This window comes from Cervus canadensis, chromosome 2 (genome assembly GCF_019320065.1).
Source record: "Cervus canadensis isolate Bull #8, Minnesota chromosome 2, ASM1932006v1, whole genome shotgun sequence".
NCBI classification, from domain to species: Eukaryota; Metazoa; Chordata; class Mammalia; order Artiodactyla; family Cervidae; genus Cervus; species Cervus canadensis.
In genome coordinates, this window is record NC_057387.1 from 93,862,666 (window position 1) to 93,890,521 (window position 27,856).

Consider the following 27,856-nt stretch of genomic DNA (forward strand, 5'->3'; position numbering starts at 1 on the left):
GGAAGCCCCTATTAAGATTAGTTACTCTTTAAATTAGTCAAATGAAACCAGATTGTCTGCTAGGCAAATGCCTATGCCCCTCGAAGTTTCAGAGTGAGCGTGTGAAGTGAAAGTCACTCAGTCATGTCCGACTCTTTGCGACCCCATGATACAGTTCATGGAATTCTCCAGGCCAGAAGACTGGAGTGGGTAGCCTTTCCCCTCTCCAGGGGATCTTCCCAACCCAGGAATCTAACGGGGGTCCCCTACGGGGGCAGGCAGATTCTTTACCAACTGAGCTATCAGGGAGTGGGCATGAGGCTGCGATTAAATGGGAAAGTATGTAACCTCCATGGAATAGGATGGTTTTAGCCAATGGCTGCTTGTTTCTATACCTTTGTACTAGTTTTCTCTACCACCACCATTACTGCTACCAAGCCACCATCCTTTCCTGCCTGGATACTGCAGTAGCCTTTTAATTGGTCTCCCCACCCCACCCCAGTTCCCCTCTAACAGCATATTTGGGGCTATGAAATTTCCTTTCAGACTTTTCCTACGACTGCATTGTATGGATTTTAATATGTGCTATTCTCACCTTTATGATTTTATAGTCTGAAACTATAATTATCCTCTAATTTTAGTTACTTAGATAAACGACTTAAATCTTCAAGTGCTTGTTTCAAAATCTGGTCCAAGAACGTATTCTTATACAATCACAAATTTATGAACATTTTTTAATGTTATGTTTTTGTTTCAATAGTAATCTTAAACATATTCATTTAAGCGTATTGTGGATCACTTAAATGACCTCCTGATATCATACGTATCAGAAACTTGGTATTTAGAGTCTTCATTTGTATTTATTATCAAGGAGTTCTTTAATCTTGAGATAAGGTAAAAAATGATGTAGCCTTGATAAATAAGTACAGTGTTTGGGCCTGTTGGTGACATGCACTGCTACATGAAGGAATGCTTGCACTTCATTCAGAAGAAAAAAAACAGTGGATGGATTTAGCCATCACTGGTCAGGCACACCAAACCCAAAGACCTACAGTGTTTGGTCACATTCATGGTACAAGTGTTTCGTTTCAGCAAAACAATGTCTTTTTTTACATTTGATTAATGTAATGAATTTGAATTTTTATTTTGTAGCTCTGTTTGAATTTTTATTAAAATACTTTGTTTTACAGTTATATGAGAGATACAAGTCTAAGGAATTTACACCTGCTTGTACTAAATGACATTATAATAAAAAATTAAAATCAATTCTGGGGGCCCACAGAGCTTTATTCCTTTAGGAGGAGACCACTTTAGCCTCCTGTATCCTGCAAAATCTTCCCCCTACCTCATACGTCTCGGTATTTCCCATGGGCTTAAAACCAGCCAAGCCAGTCCCTAGCAGTAGAGGGTTCTCCATGTGGCCCATTTTTTCTTCTCCCTTCCCAGGTGAAGCACAACCCTGAAGATTACTTGAAGGAGCTTCTCTACTGACGTGCTGGCCTGTGTCCTTGCCAAGGACGTCACTTTCCTAGGTACTCAATTTTCTACCTGCCAGGGTGATGGTGGCCACTTTCTTGAGCCGAATCGCACAGGCCCTCTAAGCACTCTGAGCAGCCCAGCACCATTGTGGGCCCAAAGTCATTCTTTCCGGGGGTTCCAAATCCCCCTAAGTCAGGAAGCAGCCCCTCTCAGCTCACCTATGAGTAACTCCTTATTCTTATAAGGAACTCAGGACCGTTCCCATAGCTTAACTCTCCTACCCAAACAAGCATCCCTCATTTCTATAACACTGAGCCTCCTTCCAAGTTTCCCAGTAGGTAGGTAGGGTAGGCGGGAAGTGTGTACTGAACCCAGGAAACAGTCTCCCATTCCCCTCGTTCTCAACCACCCCTAAATAAGGTCTACAGAACGCAGCTTTGACACAATTATTTAGTTGTCAAAATGCAAACTTAGTTTATCATGCTAAAATAATCATCTTAGTTTCAGGTAATGCAAAATTTTTCCCCAAATTGACCTCGACTGAAACAAAGAAATAAATCAAAAGGGGAGATTGGAATCCCAGGAGCACAGGATCCAACACAGAATAGAGATAGAGGGAATTCCAAGGAAAACAGTAAAGGGAAATCTCAGGGCCACATCTGGGTAGCAGACATGGAGCACAATCAGCCCAGTCTCAAGGTGAAGGACAGAAGGCTCTGGGAGAGATGCCCCCGGGAAAGGAAAAACACGACCAAAAGCGATGACAGATTTCCTGATAGGTTTGACGTCATGAAAAACTGTGCTATTGGAAGATATGGGAAGAAGCTTTAGCCACAGGTATAAAGCTAAGCAAATGAAAAAAAAAAAAAATAAGGCAATAATTCCAGGAAAATTCAAAGTTGCACCAAAAGGAAAAAAAAAAAAAAAGGAAGCCTAGTCATGGTACACTAGCAACTTATTGAAGAACAAAATTTATGTGGCATTAGTCATGTAAAAGGGCTTCCTTGTTGACTCAGTAGTAAAGAATTTGCCTGCTAACTTGCAGGAAATGCAGGTTCAGTCCCTGGATTGGGAAGATACCCTGGAGAAGGAAATGGCAACCCACTCCAGTATTCTTGCCTGGAGAATCCCATGGACAGTGGAACCTGATCGGCTATATAGTCCATGGGGTCACAAAAAGTCAGACACAACTTAGTAATTAAACAAGAAGAAGAAGTAGTGTAAATCCTAGAAACTAATTTAACCAAACGTTGGTAATTTCAGGTGGAGTGGGGAAGAGATAGAGATTTAGAGGTAAATGATCATCTATCATAATAGGAAGTTAATCATTCTGTTTTAAGAGAGAATAGTGTAAGCATGGAGATAGGAAAGTAGATCCAAAGGAGACAAATATGAACTGAAAATAGATGCTTCTAAGAAATGAAGCACAAGTCCTAAGGTCTTTGATTGCTATTTGACTTGTTAGGTTATGTGACTGTTTCAATTTAATAAAAACAAAACTTAAGTGTTAAAAAATGTATCTTCAGAGTAAAGATGATATCAAGTTTTCTATAAAAATGAAGGGGTAAGTATTTGCTTAACATTGCTGAAGACTATCGAAATTATTTCCTCTAAAAAGAGGGCAGAGGAAATTATACTGAAATCTCACTTCTAGAAAAAAAAGTATTTGGTGCTTTAAAGACAGAATTGAATTAAGACTTTTGCTTTGTTTTTTTCAACACCTCCCAAAGTGTCAAAATTCTTAGGCTGCTCTACGACATGTAGCTTTCCAGACAATGAACTCTGTAAGGGCATAAACACTCTCATTTGTATCCCTATTGGTCTCAGAGCCCAGCACAAGATCCGGGACACAGTCAGCCCTCCATGATGTTGAATACAGGAAAATTAAAGAAGCATTTTTAAAATAAAATCTTTCTGACTTTCTAGGTCAGTATTTACCTTTCTGGTATTTCCATGCAGACATTTCTCATCTCCTCCCCACTATTTCAAGATCCCAGGGACAGAGACTTGTATGGCAAATGAGATTTGAATTCAGAATTCAAGAAGCACTTCCCGACTTCAGCCAAGTAAGAAGGAACTTCTTCTTCCTGTCTGTGGAACTTTCTTGAATTTGAAAGGAATTTATCATGAAGTTCTGTGAGGCAGAAGGAGGGACTGTAACACCATTTGAAGCAGAAGCGAGTTTGCATTTTGATCTCCCTGGGGCTCTATTCCCTAGAGAACTGAGGGCGGGATCTTCCCTACCTGCTTGGCTGCAGGGAGGGGTGATTTTCTCATTGGACCAATGGGGACTTAGTCTCCACCTCCATGTCTTTCAGCTCTGCTGCAGATCAGTGGGAGGACTGCAAGTGAGAATGGGTAAGAAGGTGCCAAAGTACTGTCAGCCCAATCATTATTCAGTAAGTCAAGCACAATATTAGACACTAGGGATTCATTCATTCAGTCAGTCATCAAATATTGAGTGAAGGGCTGTTATGCATCAGGCAAATTAGATCTGACTTGCCCAAAGGGGTTAATAGCTGAGGGAACGGGGTCTATCCAGAGCATTTCATACCAGCCTGTGCATACCTACTGCCCTACCTCCAAAGAGGGCCTTCCCTGCCTTCTCAGATTTCCTGAACCTTTCTCCTCTATGAGCTGCTTACTCCCTGTGCTCACACTCTATCGCTGCCCCCAGAGCTTTAAACACTTGTATCAGGCACGTCCAACATGCAAATCACGTTCACCCTGGGCTCAGACACACTGATCCCCTCCCCTGCCCTTCCCCACACCTAATTCAGGCCCTAGTTGACTGAGAGCCCAGGGGCAAAGGAGCTGGGAAAAGCCTGATGCTTAGCGTTTGGATCAGCACCAGAAAGCGAGATAGGGTCAAAGGCCAACTCCCTCCCTCTCCTGCAACTTCTGAGTGCTCAGTGCTGCCCTGTCCTTGGTGCTGGGGACAGTCATGAATCAGCTCAAGTCCCTGCTGCTCCAGCTCCCATTTCAGCAGGGGAGTTAAGATGGGGTGCAGAATCCAGCTCCAGAAGTTCCGCAGGGCATGTATGGTTCTCCAGCCTGGTCCCACTCCTTAAAGTAGGGAATAGCTTTTTAAACTGAGTCCCAGCCTTGGCACAGTGCCTTTACTCCAGAATACTGTGCGTGTTAATCACCCTGGAATTTTGTTAAATTGTGGAAACCGATGATTCAGTGGGTCTGAGTTAAGATTCTGCATTTCTACCAAGCTCCCAGGTACCTGGACCACAGTTTGAGTGGAAGGCTCTAGGGTACTTGTCTCATTTCTCTGAGAACTGATTGATAATGTCTCTTCGCCACTGATCCATAAGCTCAAAGCATGGATCTTGCCCATTTGTTTAGTGATACATTCCCTGTGCTTGGCACATTCAGTGAGTGCTTTTTGGAGGAGTAGCCGTTGCTCCCTTATCCATGGGAGCTGGGAATAATCCCACACAGCAGACAAACGCACTGGCCAAATACACTCACCTGCATGCCCCATCTTTACCAGCTTCTCCAGCAGGTGATGGATGGCATTTCACCAGGCCTATTATGTGCACAGCTATGGCTGAATCACATCCTAATCCTACTTCAAGAACCTTTGCCCGGTAACTCACAAGGGGCTCACCCCATGTGGCAACCCAAGATCCTGAACAGAACTTCCCTACTGCCTCCCCAGACCACTCCAAGTCACCAGCCAGCACACCAAGCCCAGAGGAAAGTTTCTTCTTTTTAATTAAACTAGTTTTAATTAAAATAATAATAATCTAGTAAGTCTCAAGTTTTTCAGATGATGGGGCAGCCCACTAACTCTTCCTGAAGTCAAGGAGTCCCTGGTGTTGCTTGTCTCAGAAATGAAGAGCTATCCTGGGGTCTGGAGGAGCTCAGCCAGGTTCCAGTCTGTGTCAAAGGGGAGTGCTCTCTCAGTAGGAAACGGAACGGACAGGTAAGTGGGAGTGGGGGACAAGCTTGTAGGGGGAATGAAAGGATAACAGCCAGGGAGTCACAGACCTAGGAGTCTGGCCTCTAATGTGTTATTAAAAAAAAAAAAAAAACACCCAGGTGAGGTTAAAGACCAGTTGGGAGGCAGTTTGAGATCGAAGGTCTGACTTCCAAAGGCTTGAAATTCACCAGAAATTCGAGGTGGTGGCTCACAGGTGGTGCTCCAGGGTCCCCGGACATGGGACCCAAAATAGTGCAGGGGTCGGGGGCATGCACAGATGAGGGCTCACAGTGGAGGGAGAAGAAAAGCAGGCCTTACAATTCGGGATGGGGGTGGGGGGTTAATCCAGTGGAGAGATGCTGCGAGGTTCCCCGGGGATGAGGGACAGCGGCGGGTGAAACAGGTGTGCTCAGTCCACGAGGCAGAGCTGGGGAGCTCCGAGGTGCGCTCTAAGGCACGGAGACAGAGATTGGGGCTCCCAGGCAGCGCCCCTTCCTGAGGAAGAGGGGCCCGGGCTGCCCCCCGCCGATGGGAAGGGGGCTCACAGGTAGCGCTCCAGCCCAGGCGCGTAGCCCGGCGGCCGCAGGTAGGCCTCCCCCGGGCCGAGGGAGGCGAGCGCGGTTCCCGGCCCTGCCAAGGCCAGCAGCGGCTCGGCGGGCAGCGGGCCGGGGCCGGGGCGCGTCGCGGGCAGCCCCAGGCGGTCGGGCGGCGGTGAGTAGAGCGGCGGGGAGGCGGTGCAGGGCGAGAAGGCGGCGTCGGGGGCCGCGCAGCAAGGCGGCTCGGGGGCGCCTAGCCCTGCCAGCTCGGGCGGCAGGCTCACCAGGCTGTCGACGCTGAAGAGGCGCGCGGGCGGCGCGGAGCCGGGGGCGGCCGGGGGCGGCGGCGCGAGCAGCGCGGGCCCGGGGCCGGGAGCGTAGGGCCCGTAGGGGAAGGGCGGCGGGCCGGCGGCCGGCGGCGGGGCCGGGAGCACGGGCAGCTCGGCGCGCTTGAAGCGCTTGCGGCGCCGCAGGAAGCTGCCGTTGTCGAACATGTCGGCGGCCGCCGGGTCGAGCGTCCAGTAGTTTCCCTTGCCCGGGTTGCCCGGCTCGCGAGGCACCTTGACGAAGCAGTCGTTGAGCGTGAGGTTGTGGCGGATGCTATTCTGCCACTTGCGCGGGCTGTCGCGGTAGAAAGCGAAGCGCTCGGTGATGAAGCGGTAGATGGCGGCCAGCGTGAGGCGGCGGCCGGGTGCGTGCGCCAGCGCCATGGCGATGAGCGCGATGTATGAGTAGGGCGGCTTCCCGCGCTGCAGGGGCCTCCGCCGCCGCCGGCCCGGGCCGGGCGCCGGCGCAGGCTCCGGCTCCCCGCGGCCCGCCGCCGCCTCCTCGGGCTCCGGCCCGGGCTCGGCTCCGGCGAGCGGCGACGGCGGCGGCCCCGACGGCGCGACCGAGGGCGGGGCGGGAAAGCCAGAGAAAGCTGCGGGCGGCTCCATATCGCTGCGCCCAGTCGTGGGAATACGGCGGGCTGCCCGCGCTTTCGGAGAGAGCCGCGCCAATGACCTGCCTTATATGGACACGGTCCCCTCCCTCTGTGCCCCCAGCCAGGGGCGAGGGCTCGGACCTTCGCTGGCCAGCGCCTCCCCCTCTAATTTGCCTTCCCAATCCTCTTTCAAGGCTGACAGTTCTCTTCCCCATCCGCAGCCTTTCACCCCTCCCTTGGCTTCATCCCTTTGGGTCAGTCTTTCCCAGACCCAGCCTCATCCCTTCTCCATCTCCATTGGGTCAGCCCCTGGCCCAAGCCCCATCACACCAGACTCAATCAGCCCACTTCCCTTCCCACTCTTCCCTCAACCGCCACCCCTTTGGGTCAATGCCAATCACAAATCCATCCATTCAGAGCACTCTCTGGGCCCCCTCCCCATCCTACTTCTCTCAGCTAAGTCCTGTCCCATCCTTCTCTCCTAGTACCCCTCCGAGTCCTTCCAATCCCAGCTGGGGCAGAGATGAGAGCCACCCAGAGCCAACTTGCCAACCCTCAGCATCCTGATGCTGTGCTGGTCAAAGAGGTGTCAAACCCACCCCAGGACGTTAGACAATGGAGAAAGGTAGGTTGGGGAGGGAGGGGGGGAAGGGAAGAGCAGGAGGCAGGCTTTGTTAGGGGAGGATATTTCCTGGCTCCAGGGTTAGCGTCTCCTCTCTCTGCTATCTCCCCCACAACCTTGTCCCGTCCAGGCCAGCATCCTTTGAAAAAACAAAATCGTGAAAAGCGATCCAGCCAGCAGATTTGGGAACTGGAGAACTGATTACTTTAAATCAAGAGCCCGCTAGAAAATCTGTAATTTGGAATTACCTTCTGGATGCCTCTTCTCCATGCATATTCTGTTCTAGAAAAAAAGGCTCCCTTTTTCACACCTTCATGTCATGCACCCTGGGAAGATGCACAAAACACAGCCGCACAGCCCAAAGTTCCAAGAAGCAGTTACTGGCTCAGAGAGAGACCCCCCAAGTGCTTCCATAGACTGGAAATCTGAGCGAGCTGCTTACTGGCTCAGAAATGCCAGGCTCACATCTCACTGGGGAATGTTCTGCGGGGTGCGTGCATGCGAAGTCTCTTCAGTTGTGTCTGACTCTTTGGGACCCTTTGGACTGTAGCCCACCAGGCTCCTCTGTCCGTGGGATTCTCCAGGCAAGAATTCTGGAGTGGGTTGCCCTGCCCTCCTCCAGGGGATCTTCTGGACCCAGGGATTGAACCCAGGTCTCTTGTGTCTCCTGCTTTGGCAGAAGGGTTCTTTACTACTAGTGCCATCTGGGAAGCTCCAGAAACACCAGACTCACAGCTCATTGGGGAAGGTGGTGATGAGGAGGTCCCTTATTCTTTATTAAAATCTATCTCTAGGAAATACCACCACCCACCTCACTGTTCAAAAGAGATGCACCCCTGAGCCTGTTTTAGGAAACTTTTCCAAAGTGAGAGGAAAGCCAGACCTGGCTTGGAGGGAACTAAGGGATGAAAAAGCCTTGTTTTAAAGAGGCTTGTCTCTCCTGGAGATAGGCAAGTTCAAGGGAGCAGGGCTGAGAGTAAGTAAGACTACCCAAGTGGCCCAAATTTAAGGGAGTGCTCACTCTCAGGGTGATACAAGTGCAAGGTCAGCATTTGAGAGCCAGTGCCTCCTTAAATTTGGAGCCCTAGGTGTCTCACCCCAGCTCTGGCTGATATGGAGTGCCTGTGGGTACAGATGATCAAAGCTAGCTACAGCAGCCAGAGGGCCTAGGGCTTCAAATTCCAAACTCAAAGCTCAACAGCCCGCTCTCCCAGCTCCAATCTCAGCAGATAATATAACAGCCACCATTACTGAGCATTGTGTATGTGGTAAACACATACAGTAGCTCACTTAAATGTGAATACCTTGTGAGGTTATACTATTATTATCCCTGTTTTGCAGAGAAGGAAACTAAGGCTTTGAGAGGTTAAAAGACTTGCCTGACTTCACATAGCTAGTAAGTGGCAGGTGGGATTAAACCCAGAGTTCAGTGTACCAGCACACCATCATACCATGATATTTTAAAGCTGAGACTATTGAAATAGTTTACTCTAGAGTCCTTCCAGCTCTCACAACTTCATCTGCAAAATTGGTGCCTAGCCTCTCTCTCCTGACCTCCAAGTCAGCATATCCAAGTGTTCATTTGACATGACCCTCAACCCAGTGCACCGCCAACTCCATCTTCGTCCCCATCCTGCAGTCCAAATCTCAGCCAATGGACCCCTTGCCCCTTACCACCCAGATCAGAAATATTGGGCATCATCTCAGGCTCCTCCCTCCCCCATCACTCCTCACGTCTCAGCAATCCACAAGTCCTATCAATACCACGTGGATCCAAATCCGTCCTTCCTTCAGTTCTCCTGGCCTCAGTTTCACCCACATCATTGATCGAGCACTTCTGTGCCAGGTCCTTTGCCAGTGCTCAGGAGAGACAGAGTGAAGAGATGGACACCCAGACAACTACCACCCATTCTGAGAAAGACAGGCAGAGAGGACCGAGAAGCAGAGAGGAAGGAGAAGATGACACTCTAGAGAGATCTAGAGACAACCACCCTCCCACCACAAGTGAAGAGTCAGCCTGGTTTATACATGAAGAGACCCCACCTGAGCCCCTCTCCAGCTTGCATCCTACTGCCTGGCACAGGCCTTAGGAGCATAACATGGTGCAGTCACAGTGAACGGCTCACCAAAGAGGAAGGCAAGACAAGCAGCTGCAGCAGCAGGGAACCTGGCTCAAAGAGCCTAGTGTCCAGGGCCGATTGCTCATTTGAGCCTCAGTTTCCTCGCTTGCCGAAGAGGGACGATAATGGACCCTCTTGGTGTTGTTATGAGATTCAAATGAGATCGTGTATGAAAGTGCCTGGCCCACACTGGCACCTGGTAATAGACTTTAAATAAGAGATTTCTTTTCTACTACACACCTGGCACTTCTGGTATTAAACCAGGAAGGGAAGGAGAGAGGCAGAGCCAGAGACATGATTTCAGCGCCTGCATGTATTGAGCCAGGTGCAGCAGAATGCTGCCGCTATTATCAGGCAGGAAACCAGAGCCACTCTTTCTCCCCTTCCCTTAGGGCTGAAGCCCCTCTCCAAAGACCCCTTCCACAGCCTCCCGGGGTCGGGAGTGGGTTGTAAGAGAATGACTCTTACTACCTCCCTTGGCAGATTGAAATTTTCTTGTGCTATCAATTTTCCAGTCTATGTGTAGAGTCTGGGACATATAGTGTATGTTCAGTAAGTGGTACTGAATGTGTGGTTGGCTGTGCTACTCTTGGGGAGAGTGGGGGCAGGGAGCTGGGCCAAAGGGGTGAGAACCCAGACTTTTCCAGTTCTCTGTGTCTGCCTGGCCCCCTCCTTTGGGCCTGCTTCCCGGAGCCAAGCAGGCCGGTGTCAGGGGGTGGCCCAAGGGCTAATCCTTGTTTTCAGCGTGGCTGGGCCCTCTTTTCACAGGCCCTGGGCCGGACGGGATGTGGCTGAGCATCCGGGCATAAGATGGCCAGTGAAGGCGGCCCCTTTCTCATGGGCCTGGATTCCAGGCGGCCCAGCGTCTGAGTGGAGCCCCTGGGGCGGGAGGAACACAGTGGCTGGGCTGGGCAGGCCTTTGTCTGACCATGCTGGGTGGATATTCAGGCTGGCAGGAGGGATTAATGGCCAGGGATTGGCCCTGGGGCCGGCCTTCCCACTGCCCTTTAGAGGCCAAAGGCCCAGGTCAGGGCACACAGTGTTGATGGCTCCCTAGATAGGAGTGGAAATTCCCACCCTGTCCAAAGCTGTTAGCATCAACCCCCAAGGCTCCCTGCCCCCAGCCCCACCTCTGCAGAGGCACCATGAGCCAAGAGGGCCTTCGAAGCAAGGATCAGAGGGTGGGGGCCAGAGCTTCCCAGCCACTCTGCCTGGGAGAGAGGACTGAGGCTGAAAGTTATCTTGGGTCCTTGCCCCAAGATTCACAGACACCTTAGGAGGACCCCCGATTGCCCCGCCAAAACTCTGGAGAGAAAGAGCTATGTTAACCCAGTGAGGGTCCAAAGGACCAGCCTGAGCTATCACTAGGCCCTGAAAGGCTTCCTAGAGTATTCTTCAAATACCCTAGTTTGATGGAGAAGGCAATGGCACCCCACTCCAGTACTCTTGCCTGGAAAATCCCATGGACCGAGAAGCCTGGCAGCCTGCAGTCCATGGGGTCTCGAAGAGTCAGACACGACTGAGCGACTTCACTTTCACTTTTCACTTTCATGCACTGGAGAAGGAAATGGCAACCCACTCCAGTGTTCTTGCCTGGAGAATCCCAGGGACGGAGGAGCCTGGTGGGCTGCCGTCTATGGGGTCGCACAGAGTCAGACACAACTGAAGCAACTTAGCAGCAGCAGCAGCACCCTAGTTTGAGACCACTCTAGAGTCATTTATTCCTGAAGCCCTCCATCACAGCTGCCACAGAACCCATAGCCCAGAGGCTGAGAAGGGGCTTAGGAACTCAAGGAATTCTTGGAGACACCCCCACCCCAGCCCTGACACCTCAGGGCCTCCTCCCTCTGACCTCTAAGACCAGAGCTGCCCGAGATACTGCTCCTTCCTCAGAAGTCAGGGGCAGAGATTTGCAGCCTGGCGAGGGGGCATACTGGATGCCCAGTCTGGGATGGCCTTTTCTAACCAGGCTGCTCCTGAACCAGGGATGAAAGAAGCAGCCCCAGCCTTACCCACAGAGCCTGAACTCTGCAACACCCTCTGGGCTGAGTGGCCTGCACCAGCCTCAGGAAATGGAACAGGGGCAGCAGGCCTGACTCTGCAGAGAGAGCATCAGAGAAGAACCCAGGAGGAGGCTGCCCCTCGTCGTGCATCTTCATTCCTCAAGCACTCTCATTCAGCAAATCCCAAGGACCTGTGTCTAGACTGTCCTAGGTGCTGGGTCAGTGAAGAGTCAGACTGTCCTCTGCCTTCGCTATGCCCAGGAGAGGGCAGCCATGCAGCCACTGCCCATACAGGGTGGTCAATGTATGATGCGGGCAGAGAAGGGATGGTAGGGGCACAGAAAAGGGAGCACACCCAGCCTGGCAAAGCCAGAAGGCTTCCTGAGAGGGTAGAAGTCCAACTGCAGGGGGGCAGGCCCAGGCTGGATGAGGGCTCATTCTCTGTGCTCCCACCTCATCTCATCAGTGCACTTACTGAATTTCCATGTGTCTGTTTCCCACATTACGGGTACCGTGTCTCACTCATATTTGAATCCCTGGCACTTAGTATAGTGCCTGGTACAAGTTGATAGTGGATAAATGTGAATCAGATGGTCGGAAGGATGGCTAAGTAATGGGACAAGAAAATCACGGGTGCAAAGACAAGAGAATATAGTCCATTCTGGGAAGTGCAAGACTTTCAGTATTTTTCTACTAAAAATGAGATGAGCTCAATATCCGTGACAACCTAATTGGGCAAAGAATTTATAAAAGAATAGATGCATGTATATGTATAACTGAATCATTTTGTTGTATACCTGAAACTAATACAATGTTGTTAATCAACTGTGTGCTCCAGTATAAAATAAAAAGTTAAAAAAATTAGATGAGCTAAATACCTGTAAAATTCTCAGGACACTGCCTGACACATCAATACTGCTTGTTAACTGTTAACTTTTTAAAATTATTATTTTTCAATAAAGCTTTAATTATTTGCTTATTTTAGTGAAAACATTGAACTTTTGTTGTTTTGAATACATTTATTAATAGAACATAGGTCTTGGTAAGTGGTGCCTATGACTATAACAGTTTTTCTAAGATGAAGAATATATATTTTTCTGACAAAATTTTGTGAAAAAGACAAAAGTTGTGAACCAAATAATAATAAATATTGTAAATCATGTCAAAATAAGCAGATCAACAATGTGATGAAAAAAATCACTTGGTCTTTTAGTAAAAGTTTGTTATCTAAAAACATTATGGATGGGGAATACGTGTAAATCTATGGCTGATTCATATCAATGTATGACAAAACCCACTGAAATGTGAAGTAATTAGCCTCCAACTAATAAAAAAATTCAAAAAAAAAATTAAAAAAAAATAAAAACATTATGAGCTGTTTTTTGTTATTATTATTGTTTACTGTGGCTAGTGTAGAGCATCGGGGTACTGAGACAGAGAAGGTAGGTGGAGTCAGATTATAGATGACTTTATTTGCCAAGTTTCAGAGATTGCATCTTTCTAGAGACAACAGGAAGGCTTGGAATATTTTTCAGCAGGGGAGTGACAAGGTCAGATCCGTTGTTTAGATCAGCGTGACAGCAATGGACTGAAGAGGGAAGGGGCTGGCGGCTAAGAGACCAGGCAGCGAAGGCCTAGCATACGATGCTCTGTGAATCTCCAGAACTGGAACGAGGCTCCAGTTCTGGGGAAGCAGCAGACTCTTCATACCCATTCACTCCTCACCAGGGCAGAGGGGCCTCCAGCGTCCATCTCAGAGAGTGCCTTAAACCCCAGCTTTGTCACACCTCCAGGAACTGGCCGTCACCCTCTACTCATTTCTCTCCCTCTCTGACCACCTCCACTCACCAAGATCCATTAGTTCTCTGAGGTTTGTCTCAAGCACTCTCTTCTCTTGTCCCTCTGTCTCAGTCTTCGTTCAGACCAACATCAGTTCCCACGCTGCCGACTGCAGTGGCCTCCTGGCTGGGCTCCCTACTTCCCACTCAGATCCCTTCTATCCCCAGCAGCTAGAGAAGGGCCTCATCTGTTGAACATGGTAGGCGTCTCCCCATCAGCTCAAGAATCAGACCGAGTCCCTAACCCAGCTGGCAGCGGCCACACCACCTGACTCACCCAAGGCCTCACTGTCTATTTCTCCCCCGTCTCCCTGCGCCCTCTTTCCCCCGGAGCACACACGTGTTCTTTACAGACCCATTGTCAGCAAAGTGCCAGGTCCTCTCCCACTCTGAGCCTTTGTTAGCCGAAGTGAGCAAATCGCTTCTCCAGCTTAGCTACAAAGGCAGTCTCATTTACTTCTCCAGTCAGCCCCTTGATCTCCCAAGATCCTAACTAACAGGAAAGTCCATCTTTCCCTCTGATAGATCCACCCAGCCTGCCCGGTGGACCCCTTCTTGTCCTCTGAGAACAGTTCACAGAACATAGGGCTTCCCTGGTAGCTCAGCTGGTAAAGAATCTGAGGCCCTGGTTCGATTCCTGGATCAGGAAGTTCTCCTGGAGAAGGGATAGGCTACCCACTCCAGTATTCTTGGGGGCTTTCCTGGTGGTTCAGATGGTAAAGAATTCGCCTGCAATGCAGGAGACCTGGGTTCAGTCCCTGGGTTGGGAAGATCCTCAGAAGGAGTGCATGACAACCCACTCCAGTGGTGGTCCCTGGTGAGTCCCCATGCTGAGAGGAGCCTGGCGGGCTACAGTCCATGGGATCGCAAAAAGCCACACACGGCTGAGCGGTTAAGCACTAGAACACAGAAGATAACCATTTTATCCTCCAGAAAACCTTCCCCAGTTTCTCTTTCCTTTCTCTTTCTGCAGGCCAAAGGCCTGCCAGTGCCCCTGGCCCAATTGAGCCTTCAGCACATGCTCTGCATCTGTGTTTCTCTGTGCCCCATTCATCTTTGGACCTTGTGCCAGGCCAAGGAGCTGCCCAGCTCAGGGAGCTTTGCTGAGTGACTGACTGACTACCTCACTGAATGAATGAATGAATGAACGAACCACCACAAGTGTCTGAAATGGCAACAGATCCGGGTACCTGATTTCCAGCTAGGAACCTGCCTCCTGCCCTTGCTGCCTCTCTGCTCAGCTTCGTGGTCCTGGGCTGAGACCCCCCACCCGATCCTTGCCTCGGCTGGGTCCAGACTTGATTCAGACTCAGACTCAGACAGTGTCAGCTCAGCCCTGAGGGTGCAATTCCAGCCACTACTAAACCACACACCTGGCATCTGAAGTATGTTCCATATCATTTAGGGCTGTCAGTGTTCTGCCATCCTCCTCACCCTCAACCTAGGCAGTCTCAGGACTCTCATGCCTCCCTGCTTCTCATTTCCAGGGTAGCTGACGGGGAGCAGTGCTGTCAGCCAGACCAACTGATGAGCCAAGGAAGCCTGGGCTGGAAAAGAGGGAGTTAGACTCAGCCGCTCATTTGCTATGTGAGCCTGAGCAAGTTGCACAACTCCTGTGGCCCATGTTAGACACATAAACCCCCAGGGCTTGAAGAGGATCTGGGCCAATGATTCCCAACCTAGAGGCCCTTTAGCTAAAACAAGGCATCTGGAAACCACGTGGCACCCTGTGCTGTCTGTAAAGAGGATGCACAATGTGTCTCACACACAAGTATGAATGTTTTGCAAATGGATGTGGAAGCTGCTGTGACTGAGAAATACCCACAGGGCAAAGCTTTGTAGTCATTTTAATTTTTAATCCATCAGTGGATATTAAAAGCACAACTGCTATCATATGGGGCAGCAAAGAGGTATTTGTTAATCCCCATTCTTAAACCACCGCTTTAATCCAATATGCCTTCTTCACAGTTTTGTATATTGAGGTCCAGGAAGGAAAGAGGTTTGCCTAAAGTCTCAAAGCAAGTCAGTGCAAAGCCAGAAATGGAGCCTAGGTCTCCGACCCCCAGCTCCTCCTTCTCTGCATTTATTCAACAGTATTTATTAGCACCTGCCTGTGCGGACTCTACCCTGGGCACCAGGGAGCCAGTGATGGAGAGCCGCCATCCTGGCCTCAGGCACTGACATTCTGTCAGGGAGAGGTGACAGTGAACAAAGACTCTATCCTAATCCTCAAGGAGCCTGGGAGGACTGGAATCAGGAAGTGATGTGATAAGTTTCCTGTTGTTCAGTGACCACTGCATTTGCAATGTGGATGATAGACCAGAAGGGGTTTCTCATTTAGGGTATTATTTAGGATGTTTGGGGCTACAGGTACAGAAAAACTCAACTCAGAGTGATCTAGGCTGCAGGGAAATATGTTTTTCCCCCTAACAAGGTCAGAGAGAGGATGCAGTTAGGGCTGTGGCTCTCCTCTCTGATTCTCTTGGCTCTGCTGTCCCTCATGGGTTGGCTTCATTATCAGGCTGGTGATTGGATAATTACAGCACCCAGAACTACAGCAGTGATTTGCAAGTGTCCTATGCCTCTTTCTTAGGAGAGGAAATCTCCCCTTCCCATACCCCAGTGTCTCCTCAGCTGTCATTGGCCAGAATTGGGTCACCTCCCCACTCCTAAAACAGTCACTGGAAGAGAGGAATGCATTACAGATTTGACTAGGACTAATCAGTACCTAGGTGGTACTAATGGTGCTAATGGTAAAGAACCCACCTGCCAGTGTAGAAGATATAAGAGACGTGGGTTTGATCCCTTGAGTTGGGACTATCCCCTGGAGGAGGGCATAGCAACCCACTCCAGTATTCTTGCCTGGAGAATCCCATAGACAGAGGAGCCCAGTGGGCTACAGTCCATAGAGTCGCAAAGAGTTAGACCTGACTGAAGCTACTTAGCATGCATGCATGCAATCAGAACCTACCCACCCCCAGAACTGGGAATGAGTCAATTTCCTATGAACAGGGTTGCTGTGCGGAAGAAGGTAGATACTGAAAACAAATAGATTCCCTTAGGAAGGAGGGAAGGACAAAGACTGATGTAAAGAGAGAAGCAAGAAGGCTGAAAGTCCAGCCTCAAGTCCAGTGAAAAGAGCGGCTTGCATACAGCACTTGCCTCATTGCGTCATACAAGACACTCACAGATGTCTGCTTACCCACCAGGCTCTCAGCTCCTTGAAGGCAAGGCCTGGGATTCAACCTCTTGTGGATCCAGGCACAGGAATCACCAGAGAGGAAGAGGAGTGGTTATAAAAGCCAATGTATTCCAATAGCAGGAAGCACAAGCTTGGATCTGAGAAGGGCCCCAAGCTGGGACCAGGGAAGATCACCCTGTGGACCATCACCTGGCTGGGTGAGGTGGGGCCATCATCTTGGCCTCCCTGAGCCTCGGTTTCTCCTTTAGAGACCTGAGAGAGGATGTTCTTGCTCTTTAGCCACACTCAGCTCCCACAGTCTTCTGTCTCTATCACCGTGGATGAGCCAGTGAGTGGGGGATGAGTGAGGAGGGGTTAAGCAAAAGGGAGAAGAGGGAGACGGCAGCACTCCAAGAACTGGAGTGCTGGAGCCGGTCGACCAGCTGGTGAAGTTAGTGAATCTCCTCCCAGCACTGCCCTCAGTGACATGTTGGTAGTTTCAAATTGGCCACAGTGGGAGGTTTTGCACTGGAAATTGACAAACGCTACCAATCATAACCTATTCCCTTCTATTTTGTGCCCCCCCATACCCCAAATCCAGCTGTTAAACATTCAGCAGCCCACCACTTGGCAAAGCTCCAGTGATTAAAATAATAAAGCTCAGATAAGGCTGAGACTCTTCTTTGTGGCTCTCAGGGGGCTCCAGGAGGGAGGGCCTAGAGGGCAGGGCCTGGGAGCGGGTGAAGATCAGGCAGTGACCTGTGGTCTCTCTAGGAGCCGTTATCTCACACTCCGGGAACCCTGTGTCTGTGTCCAGCACTAAGCCAAGAATCTTACAGGACATCCCTAACACAGTAGGTCTGAGAACCAGGCCTGACCGTCGCCATCATTCTATCCTGAGTTCCAATACTCAGTTCATACTATTTGATTCACTAATTCCCCTGCTAGGAATTCACCATGAGGGATGTGCTCAACAAGTCAGGTTTATTCAAGGATGGTCATTCACTGTATTATTTATAATAGGGGAAAATTTGAACCTACTGTCTTGCAGTAGGTTGGGTCTATTCCTGAAAACATTCGGCAAGTAGTGAAAGAAGAACATTTTTGAGGACTTTTTAAGGACATGAGGAAATATTTACGATATAATATTAAATATAAAAAACAGCATGTAAAAGTTACATAGTACAATACCAATGTTTGTATATGTGTATATACGTGCAAAAAGAATGGGAAGAAAATGCACCACAATATCAAAAGCATTATCTCTAGATGATAGATTGGGGTGATTTTTTTTCTTTTTTTTCCTAATTTTTTAGAAGTTAAAACAAAAACATTATTTGCCAAGTTGTGCTCTTAAGACATGTGCATTTTGCTGTGTTTGCATGTGCTAATGCTTCAGTAAAAAAATTTTTAAATTTCTACATATTTGATACACCAGAAACCAATAGCAGTTGCCACAGGCAGAAGAAAAACAATGTGGTTATAAAGCAGGAGTGAGAGAGGGAGACTTTATCCCTTTTCCATTTGTATTCTTTGAACTTGAGATCACGTGAGTGTATCACCTATTCGAAGATGGATTGATTAAATTTTTTTAAAACAGATAATAAGCATGCGTGAGTTCATTAACAAGAGGAAAAATACTAATTTACAAAACCATCCTGTTTACAGATGAAGAAGTGGAGAGTAGCAGAGGTTGGGGTACTGCCCAGAGTCACCCAGCCAGGAGACAGTTCCAAGCCCAGGGCCCCAGTGGCAGCTGTCACTGGGTGTGTCTGGGGCTTTGAGTTTACAAATTACTGCTTCCCTATAGGCTCATTACTCATTGTAGATGCAGAAGCTGAAAATACTTAAGTTTAGCATCCACCTTCCTCATCCCACTGCTTCCCAGGTGGTACCGTGGTAAAGAATCCACCTGATAAAACAGGAGATGCAAGAGATGTGGGTTTGATCCCTGAGTCAGGAAGATCCCCTGGAAGAGAAAATGGCAACCCACTTCATTATCCTTGCCTGGAGAATCCCATGGACAGAGGAGCCTGGCAAGCTACAGTCCATAGGGTCGCACAGAATCGGATGTGACTGAGTGACTGAGCGTGCACACCTTCAACCCACTGTCACCTAGAGTGTTGGTTCCCAATGTCCCACCTGGCACCCTTCTCCCCCCACCCTACCCCCGGTGGGCAGGTGCCATGTCCATAGCAGTTTTTGGAGATTCCCGTAGACTGCTCTTATGAGACCCAGAAGGGCAATCACTTTGCCCACCCCAGGCCACCCTGTGTCTCCCTAAGGACTAGAATCCAAGGAGGAGTCCAGAACCTTGGGAGAGAAAATGAAAGGCTCTCTTAGAAGCAAGAAGCAGCATCTGGAACAGTTTCTGCTTTGGAGCAAGCGCGCAGTCGTTAGTGCGGCTGTGGCATGTTTCGGGCAATAACTGCATATTTTCTCCAGGGTGCGTTGTGAACCACTATTGCTCAGAATGTAATGAGTATGTTTCCTACGAGGTGGGGATGTTTACACTCCTCCCAGGCCTGCCTGGGCTGCTCTTCTGTCATCTGCTTGGCCATAGGTTCCAGGCCTTCTTATTTTTAGATGGATCTAACAGCGCTGGGACCAGCCACCAAATGCAGCTGTGAGCGTGGCTTTTGTGATGGTACCAAGGATCAGTGGAGCAGCTTACTAGGGGACGCATCCTTCATTCCAGTGCTTTATTGTGGTCTAAAGTCACTTCTTTTCATCCGTGTTCAAAGACTTCACCCTGGGGATTTTACAAGCTTTAAAAAAAAAAGGGGGGGAGTTTTTTCTTGTTTTCCCAGAAGTTAAATGGGTGGAAAATACAAATAAAAGGTCAACTCCTATGTCTCCACCCCTCTGGCCCTAGGCAGCCACTTTCTCTCATTCTCCTTTGGACCCTTACAAGCCAGGTTCTTCTGTCTGGAGTGCGCTTCCTCCTCTCTCCACATCCACCCATCTCTGAAAAACTCAGCTTATGCCACCTCCTCCAAGAAGCCTTCTAAACAGGGATACGTCTCCTTCTCTGACTTCCCCACAGTGCTTGTGCTTCCCTTTCCCAGAGCCACTACCTCACTCAGTACTAAAATGCTGGCCTAACTCCCTCCCCTGCCTAACTCTGTGAGTCTTGAGAATAGGCGATAGGAATTATTCCTTTACCAAGGGTCTGTGTCCCAGCATAGGGCCAGGGACAGAACAGATGCACAAGTGATACTGACTGATTAATTGATAGAAAGAATAAATTAATGACCACAGTAACAGAGCATCAGAGATCAAGGGGGCACCAGCCCCATCATTTTACCGATAAGGATAGTGAGACTTAGAAAGAGAAGGGAGAAGGCATGATCAGGAGCCACTGGTTGCAGACGACAGAATACCAAGTCAAACTAACTTAAGAAAAACAAGGCAGGTGTACTGGCACATTAATCATGGCAAAGATGAAACAATTTAGGGATATCAGGACCAAGTACTCAGACATTCTCTTTATGTTAGCATCACTGTCCCAGACCACTTTCTCCACAAGGTTGGGAACCTGGCTGTTGGCAAGCCTCAGTCTCTCACAGTTCTACAAACAGAGACAAAAGAGCTGCACTTGAAAAAAATCCCCCGAGAGGCACCTTGAATGGTCCAGTTTGGGACCCCTGCTCACTCCTTGCAAATCACAGTCAGAGGATGGCAGCTCCCAACTGAGGGAGGAGCAATTCTCCCAAATACACGAGGGCATCCCAGCCATGACCCTTGGGGGAAATCACTGTGGACTGTGCAGCCACCACAATTTAAATCTGCTAGAGTCACTAGCATTTGTTGAGCATCTCTGTACACTACCCATGTTAGATATTTTCCTGCCCACTCTTTTACAATAATTCTGTGAGGTGGATATATTTACTCCCATTTCACAGATGAGAAAACTGAGATTCAAAGAGGATAATTGGCCCAAAGTCTAAGAGAGTTAAAGAACCCAGTAAAACACTTAGTCCTACCCTCCGCTGTGTATAAGTGAAGGGCCTTCAGCCAGCCTCGAGGGTAGGGACTTGCTTGAAGTCACAGAGGAGGTCAGTAGGATAGTTTGGAACTGGAATTCATGAGCATGTAGTCACATCACAGTACTATATACATAACAGGCATCTTCTGTATCTGCTCTGCTCATGACAATTCCCTTCTCTCAGAACAGCCCACTCACCAATCCCCAGGGCTATGAGGAATGGCACCAGAGGGTAGCCTGGCAGTCATGTTGGCAAAATGTGACCCTGTTCTCCTCCCAAAGCTGGTTGGGCCAAGAGTGGGACACCAACTCTTGCTGGTTCAATCATCCTCTCTTGGGAATGTGGAGATTCTTTTCACATGGCTGGACATGACAGGTGCTGTGAGCAGCCATGTTTCCCGCATCTGATCAGAGGGGCAGAGAAGGCCAGTTTGGGAAGAGAAAAGAACAGAGAGGCAGAGACAGAGGTGGGGAGTAGTCCCCACCCCGGTGGTCGTGAGCTGGGTCAAGTCCTTTACCACATTAGGTCACTTGAGACTCTAAGTCCCTTGTAATCAATCCCCCTTTTCTGTGTTTAAACAGACTGGTGGATTTCTTTTCTTAAGTTAATTTTTTTGGAGTATAGTTGATTTACAATGTTGTATTGGTTTCTGCTATGCAGCAAAGTGAATCCATTATACATATACATATATTAAATGGACTAGTGGATTTCTTATTATGAAAGTGGCATCCTTTTATAGCATGTGGCAAAGTGCCTTTACTCAAAGGAGGGGTCACTGCATGAAGCCACATGGTTACTTCAGGTATTTCAGGTGGTCTGGTGAAGAGGCCTGTGTAGGCTGGAGTGGTCAGAAGAGCTTCACTGGAGCAAGCAGGACTCCTCTGTCCATCCTTGAAGGATAGGATGCATATAAGCAGGGCAAGAAGAGGCAGAAGCACTTCCAGGGGACACCTGAGATGATGCAAGACAGGCTAATTTGAAGGAGTCAAATGTAGAGCCAAGCAGGGCAGTGAAGTAGCAAACAAGAAGGACGGTGGTCTTCTGGTCCCCTAGGAGCCATGGAGAGCTCCGGTGGATGTCTGGTGGATACAGGGAAGGATTGGGAGGAATTAGCCCCTGGGAGGGTTTCTCAGGATTGGTTACCAACCGAATCACTGAGGTGAAAGCAATTACATCCCACCTGTGCTCTAAGCTGACATCAGGCGTTTTGCCATTTCCTGCCGGCCTCTCACTCTCCAGACCCTCACTTTCCAACCTCTGTGACTTTGTGCAGTTCTACCAGCCAGGGTGCTCAGTGGTTAAGACTCCGCCTGCCAATGCAGGAGACATTGGAGACATGGGTTCGATCCCTGGGTTGGAAGATCCCCTGGAAGAGGAAATGGCAATCCACTCCAGTAATTTTGCGAGGAAAATCCCATGGACAGATGAGCCTGGTAGGCTACATGGGGTCGCAAAAGAGTCTGACACGACTGAGCAACTGAGTACACACACACACACCAGCCTAGGAGGCCTTCCATCCAATCTCAGCCCAGCTCAAAGCCACCTTAACCCAAAGCCTTTCCTGTCACCACCCCAACCCCCAAAGTGTAATCCAGGCTTTCTTTCTGTGGTTCCCACTTGGACCCTCTACTGTGCAGTTTACATAGTAATTATCTGTGTAAGTATCTGTTGCCCCCACTAGAATGCGAGCCCTGAGGCCAGGATTCAGATCTGATTCATTGCTTATCTATTGCCCACAAGTGGAGTTGGCCCCCAGTACGGGAAAGTTTGCTACATACCCGAGGGTAGCCATCGTCCATGCTAACCATGGGAAGAAGTGGTATGTTTGCTGCCTCAACCTCCCGCCCCCACTTACCAATCAAAAGAGAGAGAGCAAGATGTGAGGGAGCAGGGAGTTCGTACTCCCGTGGAGGGCTGTGGAGTTGAGAGTGTGTGGGGCTATGGGTGCATGCATGTGTGTGCACATGTGTATGTGAGTGCACGGGTCTCTGCTGGGAGCTCTCTCTAGGCTGTCAGTCAAGGAGGGCTCCCCCCAGAGCTGGGCAGTTGGCAGCACTAGCTGTGTCATTAGCTATGGTGGCCACCCCTGGCCTCAAGCTTCATTCTAGTCACACAGTCCTCTGTTGGGCTAGCAGGCATCAGGCCTGGAGGCCGACGGAAGATGTAGTCAATAACTCCAGAGCCAACCCCGTTTGGCTCAGAGCCCAGGAGGGGCTGGGGCTCAGCAGAAATCAATCTTATCTTCCGTGACACGATGCCCCCAAAGATCCTGTTCATCTTTGTTAACCTGCAGTTGACATTCAGATTAATTAGATGCTTCCCTGCCTCACACTGCTCCCCAAGGCTTGTGAGCGGTCAGGGGAGGCAGCAGAGCAGCCGCATGAAGAAGAGACTGGATGCTGAAAGTTTGGACAGAGAGGAAAGGGGCCAGAGACGCTGAGTACCTACAGATTTCAGCTCTGACCAGCACTTCCTCCCTTCCTCCCTACAGGCCTAGCTGTCCCTTCTCCAGCACATAAACGTGGGTCCTAGTGCTTGGCCCTGAGTTGGCTTGCCCCAGGGTGAGTGGCTGTGAAGAGGCAGAATGGGAACCTGAACCCAGATTATTGATGGCCAGCCTCTTGTCATGGAATCCTGTTGTCTTTACAGGGCCTAGAGGTAGCACCCCGAGCTTCTCCAGCACCTTTTCTTCCCAAAGCTTCATGCCCCAAATCCTCATGACCGTACATGTCCAATACTCTCACAAACAGAATTTTTATGCCAGATTTCTGCCGACTGGCCTGCCTGGCCCTCTGTCAAATCCCCCTCATCCCACCTGCCGTGTGCTCACCAGCATTCACCACAGTTGTGCCACTTGGTCCTATAGGTGTGTGCCTGCATGCTCAGTCGTGTCCGACTCTGTGACACCATGGACTTTAGCCCACCAGGCTCCTCTGTCCATGGGATTTTCCAGGCAAGAATACTGGAGTGAGTTGGCAATTTCCTCCTCCAGAGGATCTTCCCAACCCAGGGATCAAACCCACATCTCCTGTATCTCCTGCATTGGCAGGAAAATTCCTTACCACTGAGCCACCTGAGAAGCCCGTCCTATAGGTGATATTTGCCTAATGTCTGCCTCTGCCACCAGACTCTGAGTCCCATGAGGGGAGGGGCTATATCTTTTTACGGCTGTCTCCCCATTGTTCATTCACTCAACAGAACATAGTGCTCCGGCCCTGAGGTGACTTGCCCCAGGGTGAGTGGCCGCTGTTCTGCCCGTAGTCCGAGTCCCCGGTCGGGAAAGACTCCTCGAAACAATGCAACTCGCAATAGGGGAATTTATTACTGACTCGAGCCAGGGCCTCCCGCCCTCACCAGGTGTGTGAGGATGAAAGGCCCCGAGCCCCAGTTCTCTCCGGTATTTATTAGGTCAAAATAAGCAGCAGGTAGTTGGCGCAATCGGATTGGTTACACAGTGGGTAGTTGGCATAAGCGGATTGGTTTACACAGTTGCAAGGTAATTTTTGTTGGCCCAACCTGGGGCTTTCAGCTTTCCCCTGATAGGTTCCCTTTTTTCTGGCTAGGCATATGTTGATTGGCTGGCTCCAGGAGGCCTGATAATTATGTTACCCTGGGAAACCAGGCCTACTCCTAATCTAGGCTGCCTGCCATGGCGTTAGCTGTGACAGCCTCATAGCCGCAAAGAGACAGAGCGGGGACTTGAACCCAGTTTGCTGATGGCTGCCCACTTGTCAAGGAGTCCTGTTGCCTTTAGAGGGTCTAGAGGTGGCTTTCCATGAGCCAGGGCCCACCTGTGTTCCCCCCTTGACCTTCCCTCCCCTCCCGTCCCCTAGCTCAGACGTTGGCAGTGGGCACAGCAAGATTCCTCTCTCCTCCTGGAGGTCCTCCAGCTGAGCCTCAGGGCTGCTGGGCCCTCTGGCACTTGGTCTACCTTCCTCAAGCAGTCCCAGAGACAAGGAGGCCCAGGGAGCAGGCTTTCAAGGAAACACTCCGGTGAGGCATTTGGAGTGATATTCGGTTGGGCCAGGAGGCTGTTGAGGGTGGCAGGCGCTCTGTGGGCACGGTCCTGGATTCCAAGGAGCCAAGGCCAAGGCAGGCCAAGAATTCCTTGCCTTAATTTTTTGCCTCTAATTCCTCCCAGAAATGAGGCGTGTCAGTCCTCAAATTCTTGGGTTTTTACGAGGCGATTATGGTGATTACTATAAATCTCCCGTGTGTTGTTTTCAAAGGGGCAATTAAGTGGAGGAACCAGGCACCATTTTCATTTCTCATTAAGTGATTAGGGTTTGTTTGGCAAATCCCAACATCTGTGGCTAGAGGCAGGCTCTGCTGAACTTGACTTGGGTAGCGCATGGCCTCCACACACGGTAAGCGTCCAGCACTTCCCTTTTGCCCTGGCTTCTCCTGGTGTGAAGGGATTGGAAAGAATCGTTTCATTGTGCAGATGAGGAAACTGAAGCACAGGATGGGGAACTCATCCACTAATACTGCACCACTAGCAAGCTCTAGAGCCAGGTCCTGCCTCCCAGAGTAGGTCTCCAGGCAGTACACCATGCTTCTATCTAATGAAGGATTTTTCGATAAGCTTGTACCCACCGAGGCAACTTCTGGAAGGAACAGTGAGGGCTCCTTCTTTAGCATTGTGTCATTTCCCCACCTGATTCTTCTTTCTCCTAGAACAACCATCCCAACAACAAGTAGACGAGACACTGTTGGCTGCCCACACGATAGTGTATTCCCAGCCTCCTATTGTTTTGCTAGCCTCCCACTAAAGAGGCTATACCCAGCCTGTCTTGTGGTTAGGAGAGGCTGTGTGATCCAGTTCTGGCCAACTGAGAATATGGGGGATTCTGCTGGGGGACTTCTGGGTAGATAGAAGTCAAAGTCACTCAAGGAGAAAGGCTTTGCTTCATATTCACTCCGTCATGTCTGCTTTCAGATGTGGTTGTTTATAATGATGCTCATAGTTGAGGCAGCCATCTTATAATTTGAGGCAACAGGCTGGAGGAAGAAAGCCAACTGTTCCAGTCATCTTTTGCTATGTAACAAATTACCCCCCAAAATTCAGAATCTTACAACAACAGTTTAATATTGTCCTTCGCCATTTGGTAGGTGGGCTGGGCTCAAAGAGATGGTTCTCACCTGAGGTCTCTTTCGGTAGAGGCTAGGCCAGGAGGCATCTGCAGGCTCACCTGGGCCGGGTGTCCTGGATGGCTCCCTCACGTAGCTGGCAGTTGCTGCTGGATGTCCAGTGAGAGCTCAGACAGGACTCCTGACCGGGACACCTGCACAGGGCCTCTTCACGCGGCTTGGGTGGCTCCCAGTGTGGATGTCTGAGAGCGTTTCAAGCACTAACTAAGCATTTTAAGAGGCCCAGACAGATGCTGCAAGGATTATGACCTAAGCCTTCAAAGCTCAAAATATCATTTCCACTACATTCTATGGGTTAAGCTAGTCACTAAGGCCAGTACAGATTCAAGTGGAAGAGAATTAGACTCCATCTCTTTATTTAAAATTTATTGAAGTATAGCTGATACACAATGTTGTGTTATTAATTTTTGCTGTACAGAAAAGTGACTATAATATATACAAGTGTATATATATATATATATATACTTTTCCATTATGGCTTATCACAGGATATTGAATATAGTTTCCTGTAGGGAACTAAACAGTAGGACCTTGCTATTTATCCATCCTATATATAATAGTTTACACCTGCTAACCCCACATTTTCAGTCCTTCCCTCTCCTCACCCCACTCCCCATTGGCAACCAGAAGTCTGTTCTCTGTGTCTGTCAGCCTGTTTCTGTTTCATAAATATGTTCATTTTTGTTGCATTTTAGATTCCACAAAGAAGTGATATCAGATATTTGTCTTTCTCTTTCTGACTTACTTTGCTTAGTATGATAATTTCTAGGTCCATTCATGTTGCTGCAGATGGCATTATGTCCTTTTTTATGGCTGAGTAATATTCCATTTTCAGCTCTTGATGAAAGCACAGCAGGGTCACACTGCAGAAGAGCAAGGGGCATGGAAAATATTGTTGCCTCCATCTTTGGAAAATGTAATCTGCCATACCCACACCCTGAGGATGATTATATGGAACAGGGAAAGAGTCATGGTCCTTGTTACCTATGAGCTACCTCACAGTCTCTAGACTTAAGTAAATAAATAATGTTCTAAAGGCTTAAGCCATGGTAAGTTGGCTTTTCTGTCAAAGTCCGAAGCAAGAAGCAAACACAATAAAGGAGGACTTCTTGGAGAAGGTGGGGCTTAAACTGGACATTTCAAAATCATTTCAAACTCTTAGACTTTGGTACCTGATACCCCTAGGTCTGGGTTCAGGTTCTGCATTTACTACTAGCTATGTGAGTCTGAGCAAGTTAGCCTCTGTGAGTTTCAATTCCCTCATTTGTAAATTAGGAATAATAAAACTTGGCTCTAAGTTCATTCTGAGAATTAAATGAAATGATACCTAGTAAGAGTTTAGTATGAGCCCTGACACGTAGTAAGTGGTCTGTAAATGTTATTTATCATCGTTATTTTATCATGTTATTGAGATGAGGAAGAGAAACCCAGCTTGCTATGTGTGGTTCCTGACATCATTGCTGAGGCTATTGAGGGGAGGCATCAGGAAAGCACTTTGTGAGGGACATAGCTGCCTCTGGGAGTGCCCAGCTTCCACATCTGGGGGCACAGGCAGAGCTGAGGGGCCCCGTGAGGGAGGCTGCAGAAGGGCTTCTGCCTTGGGAGAAGACGGACTGCCCCTTAGAGCTTAGTAAGGAGGAAGAGGAGCTGATGGGAGGGGCCTGGGTGGGACCCTGGGCAATCAGCTTTAGAGTAGTTGGTGAGGCCTTCCTCTATGGAAACCAGCCCAAATTGGGACAGGGAGCCGTCCTCTGCAGGTGTGGTGATCAATTTGTTCCAGTGCGCATGTGCGCATGTCCTTCCCGTCTTACACTGAAAATCTCACATCATCTGGGGAGCTGCCCAGTACAGGGCAAACCAGGCCAGCTGGTCAACTCCTTCTGCATGGGGTCCTCTGGCTGGAGCACACCAGGACTTAGTGAGTCCTCCTTGGGGAGGCCTGGGATGCAGAGCCACCTCCAGGGCAATCTGGCTTTACAGTCTCTAAGTCAGGGAAAACAACAGTCCCTCGGCCATCACAGGCTGCACATCCGGGCCCGGGGGCAGGGCGTGTAGTGCAGAGGAGAAGCAGTCGTTCTCCAGCTCTAGTTGGCCCGACCGTC

The 27,856-nt window shown here is 49.3% G+C and overlaps 1 protein-coding gene and 1 long non-coding RNA gene across 2 annotated transcripts; one reads left to right on the forward strand and one right to left on the reverse strand.

Moving 5' to 3' along the window:
- Window positions 1–1,528: 1,528 nt before the first annotated feature.
- On the forward strand, window positions 1,529–12,819 carry LOC122437009. Its single transcript, XR_006268161.1, has 5 exons — window positions 1,529–3,524; window positions 3,777–3,816; window positions 5,232–5,395; window positions 7,336–7,475; window positions 11,578–12,819. It is a non-coding gene; the product is annotated as an uncharacterized LOC122437009 (long non-coding RNA).
- Window positions 5,167–7,129, reverse strand: FOXE3 (forkhead box E3). Its single transcript, XM_043461411.1, has one exon. The coding sequence runs from the start codon at window positions 6,861–6,863 to the stop codon at window positions 5,934–5,936; it is 930 nt and encodes a 309-aa protein (XP_043317346.1). The 5' UTR covers window positions 6,864–7,129; the 3' UTR covers window positions 5,167–5,933.
- Window positions 12,820–27,856: the final 15,037 nt, after the last annotated feature.

Excerpts from the sequence above, each read along its gene's own strand:
- FOXE3 (XM_043461411.1), bottom strand. The coding sequence starts at position 6,863 with ATGGAGCCGCCCGCAGCTTTCTCTGGCTTTCCCGCCCCGCCCTCGGTC.